Genomic DNA, 4,446 nt, shown 5'->3' with positions numbered 1-4,446 from the left:
GTCAGACTAGAGTTGAATAAAGTAGGTCAGAATAGAGTTGAATAAAGTATGTCAGAATAGAGTTGAATAGAGCAGGTCAGAATAGAGTAGGTCAGAATAGAGTTGAATAGAGTAGGTCAGAATAGAGTTGAATAGAGTAGGTCAGAATAGAATTGAATAGAGCAGGTCAGAATAGAGTAGGTCAGAATAGAGTTGAATAGAGTAGGTCAGAATAGTTTTGAAGAGAGTAGGTCAGAATAGAGTAGGTCAGAATAGAGTTGAATAGAGTAGGTCAGAATAGTTTTGAAGAGAGTAGGTCAGAATAGAGTAGGTCAGAATAGAATTGAATAGAGCAGGTCAGAATAGAGTTGAATAGAGTAGGTCAGAATAGAGTTGAATAGAGTAGGTCAAAATTGTTTTGAAGAGAGTAGGTCAGAATAGAGTAGGTCAGAATAGAGTTGAATAGAGTAGGTCAGAATAGAGTTGAATAGAGTATGTCAGAATAGAGTTGAGCACCGTATTGCGTGATGAATTGAATGCAGCGGTCCACGATGACGGGGATATCGGAGTCCATCAGCTGCTGCTGGCTCAGTGTGTCTCCAGAACTCCCAGCATTCCTCTGGATTGCTGCCGCCCAGCCCTGGAAGTCCAGCTTCCTCTCGCCCTCGATGTACAGCGTCCTGAGAGAGAGCGTTAGTGAGACACACACTCACACTCAGGGGTGATAGTAGAAAAAAATCCTGAGCCTGAACTTTTTTCCCTGGGAGGTAAGCGAGGGCTAAGCCAAGATATATGCCCTAATCAACATAATTGTCAAGCGGGATCCAGGGGTGTGCTCCCCTGGGAGAACATTTTGATAAATAGTCCCTTAAATTATTTTGATATTTTTTTTTCCAAATATGCTTAATTAGGGATGCACCGATACCACTTTTTGCAGAACGAGTCCTACTTTCATTTTTGGTTCTCGGCGATACCGATACCGTAACCGATCCCTGCATTTTCACTACATTTGTAATTTTTAAATGTATTAGTAGATAAACCAAAATAATATAAATTATATCAGTTGGCTTAATTTGTTCATCAAATATATATTTCTTTCAGTTATTTTCATGCTTAATTAAGCCTGCTAAAATGCATTGTATGGGCTTCTGTTACTCTCACTCTTCATTCTATTGCTCTATCATATTTGATCTTTCATTTAATAGCACAGCACATATTTAGACTAGCAGCTCCAGAAGGGCTCAGTGCTGAGGATTGGGTCAGTGGTACAAATGTTTAGACACCAGTGAAATACCAATTATTTCATTCAATTTTGATACTACAACAAAAACTACCAGCCTAATTAATGTGAATTTAAAAAAAACATTATTAAAGACAAGCATTCACAATAAGAACAATTAATCGAATTTCAAATAAAAACAATAGAACAAAGCCAGGCTACAAATGAATTAAACAGTGTTTTTAGAGTTTTTCAGGTAGATCTAACAGGTACAGAAACTTTAATAAAGTCATCAAATGTGATAAAATTGCATATTCATCACTGTATAAATTATATATAGATGTATATTTTTGTAAAGTTGAAAAGGGTAGTCTAGTTAGTCAAGAGCAGTGAGTAATTTATTTGACCTTTGTTTATTAACATTAAAACACAGCAGCAGGTTTATTAAACTGCGGCCCCTTTAAGACGAACGCACGGACTCGTCTGTACAAGTGCAAGACGAAGAAAGACAATTTCATTCAGTATTTGAGCGCTGAGACACTGGTTTGCTCGGCGCGCGTTTTGGATGTTTGCGTTCATGGAACAAAACGTCCAGTAATAATGTAGGGAACCACTCGTTATACATAAATCGGGTAACAGTTAATAATAACGTTAATAATAATCTACATGGCTCGTTGTGATGTCTGTGGGATGAGCTCGACCCTCTCGCGCGTCTGTTCCGCTGCACGCTTAATCCACGGCGTGGTTTTCTCTTATCAGCGCGCGCATCACAGCTGTCTGTTACTACACACGCTGCATGGTAGTAGGCCTATCGGTTGTTGGTATCGGAGCTTTTTTACGAGTGCGAGTACAGCTCGGTATCGATGCATCCCTGTTTTTAATAATTCAAGCACTTTTCAAGTACCTCTTAAAAAATATGGCTGTTTTCCAGGACTTCAATTTCAAAAAGTCAAATTCAAGTACTTCAAGCACTTTAAGCACCTTGTACGAACACTTGCACTCCATGACTTTGGCTACGTTTCGCGCGGCCAGTGTGAGAATTGGAAACACATTCGTAGTGTATGGGAAACACAAAACAAATTCGCACGTTGAGTGACTGCTGAATTAATCTGATTGGCCAAAATCAACCGCTACCCTATTACCGATTGGCTGAAGTAGGCTTACTGGTGTGGTTTAGTAAAAGCGCCTCTCAGATCTTGGGAATTGTCAGATCACGCGAACCTGATTTATTTTATTTTTTTTGCAGACACGTCTGTACGCCGGAGCGCTATCAGGCCTGCACACTCATATGAGACTCAAACCTGCTCCTGCTCACCTGCCCCGCTCCACCAGAACCAGAACCTCATTCTCCGGCTGGATCGCTGCACACACAATAGAAAGAAAACTTAACACTTAAAAGAAATGATTTACAGGGACATAAATATTATAGATGCAGTCAAATACATGATTTACAGGGACATAAATATTATAGATGCAGTCAAATACATGTACAAAATCATGTACCATATTTACTTTTTTTGTTCTGTTTCAGCAACGAAAATAGTTCCAAACAAAAATCACAGCAGAACCATACCGCATCTCACAGGAACACTCAACCGTGTTTCATTCCTGAACGAATCAGTCATTTGAACGAATCGTTTGAATAAATGACTCAATGACTCACTCATTAAGACGGTCGCCTGCTGCCACCTACTGGTAGGGCTGGGCATCATTCAAAATCTTTCGATCCGGTGCCAATTTCGATACCTCAGTTTCGATACCGGTTCCTAACGATACTTTTTTCGATACCAATTTTATGAAATCCATTTTAACAAGATTACATAACATATTACCTCAGAAAAACTTTTATTTTTTATGTATTTAGTTTTATTTTTTCAGTTTGACTCATGCTCCTTAGCCAGTGTACAAAGGAATAAAAACATTTTAATAAAGCGCTCATGCTCACCAAAGCTGAATTTTTAAATAAAAAAATACAGTAAAACTTTAGTAATATTGTGAAATAGTATTACAATTTAAAATCGTATCTAATATATTTCTAAATGTAATTTATTCCTGTGATGTCAAAGATGAATGTTCAAAATCATTACTTCAGTGTCACATGACCCTTCAGAATATGAAAACAGTTTGCTGCTTAATATTTTGGAAACTATGATAATTTTTTTCATGATTCTTTTATGAATAAAAAAATCTAAAGAAAAGCATTTATTTAAAAACGAAATATTTTGTAACATTACACATGTTTTAATGTCACCTTTGACAACTTTAATGCATCCTTACTGAAAAAAAATTCTGACTAACCAAGTAAACCAACACATTTTTGAACGGCAATGTGCATTCAGTAGCTAGGTTATTATTTATTGCAATATAAACACTGTCCGAATGATCAACAAGATATCTCTTCATTTACCAGTCGAAGACGGAGCAACTTTCTGCTCTGATGTTTACTCCGTGCACTGTCAAGGTCTTCATCGTGTTTGTCGTGGTACCGGTCTTTGCAGCAATTATTTTACCGCAAATACTGCATCGCGCGCGGTTGGCATCGAGCCTGGAGAAATGTACCCACACTTTTGATCGATTTTTCCACATCTTTAAGGTATTATGTGTGTGCTCGCGTCTCATATGAATATGTGCGCGGAGAGTGTGTGTGTGTGTGTGTGTGCTCGCGGCTCATAAGTATGCGTGTCGAGAGTTTGTGCGTGCGCGCGCGTCTCATATGAGTGTGCGCGGAGAGTTCCGCGTGTTTCGTGTGAATAGAGTTTGTGTGTATGTGCGTGAGCGACTTTATGTGTGTTGTTGTGCATTTCATATGTATTTGTTTGAGTACTGACGTTGACGAGTTAACTCCTTAGGTATCGAAATCTGGAACCGAACAACATGTCATTTTTCGATACTCGATAGTATCGAGGCAATTGGGTCGGTACCTAAAAAGTATCGAGACTCGGTGCCTAGCCCTACCTACTGGTGGTTTAGTTTGGTGTTTAAAAGTATCATTCTTTACAACGTTTCTTATTTGAATATTGAAAAAAATATTTAAAGCAATCTCATAACATTATTGTGTGTGTGTGTGTGTGTGTGATCAGTGTGACTCACAGAGCTCCTGGAGCCTCTGCAGGTCGATGGTCTCGTCGGTGTTGTTCTCCTCCAGCCGGATGTGTAGACTGGATCCCTCCAGACAGAACCAGCCCAGTCGGGACATCTCCCGGTTCAGCCGGTCCTTGTAGCGCAGGCGCCCGATGCGCTCGAAGTCC

The 4,446-nt window shown here is 39.2% G+C and overlaps 1 protein-coding gene across 1 annotated transcript in view; it reads right to left on the bottom strand.

The window, feature by feature from the left end:
* Nucleotides 1–451: 451 nt before the first annotated feature.
* Nucleotides 452–4,446, bottom strand: part of arap1 (ArfGAP with RhoGAP domain, ankyrin repeat and PH domain 1) — a gene marked incomplete at its 3' end in the record, with an annotated part of 61,556 nt that continues 57,561 nt past the window's right edge. Inside the window, exons 18-20 of the mRNA XM_079610846.1 lie at nt 4,289–4,446; nt 2,514–2,559; nt 452–659 (exon numbers count right to left, since the gene is read on the bottom strand). The exon at nt 4,289–4,446 is cut by the window's right edge and continues 38 nt beyond it. Coding sequence (XP_079466972.1) covers nt 452–659; nt 2,514–2,559; nt 4,289–4,446 — 412 coding nt within the window. The remainder of the gene's footprint in view (nt 660–2,513; nt 2,560–4,288) is intronic.

The sequence above is a fragment of the Phoxinus phoxinus genome, assembly GCF_949152265.1.
Source record: "Phoxinus phoxinus genome assembly, chromosome: 4".
Classification (NCBI taxonomy): Eukaryota; Metazoa; Chordata; class Actinopteri; order Cypriniformes; family Leuciscidae; genus Phoxinus; species Phoxinus phoxinus.
The sequence above is the reverse complement of the archived record's forward strand: the minus strand, read 5'-3'. Positions and strand labels throughout refer to the sequence as shown.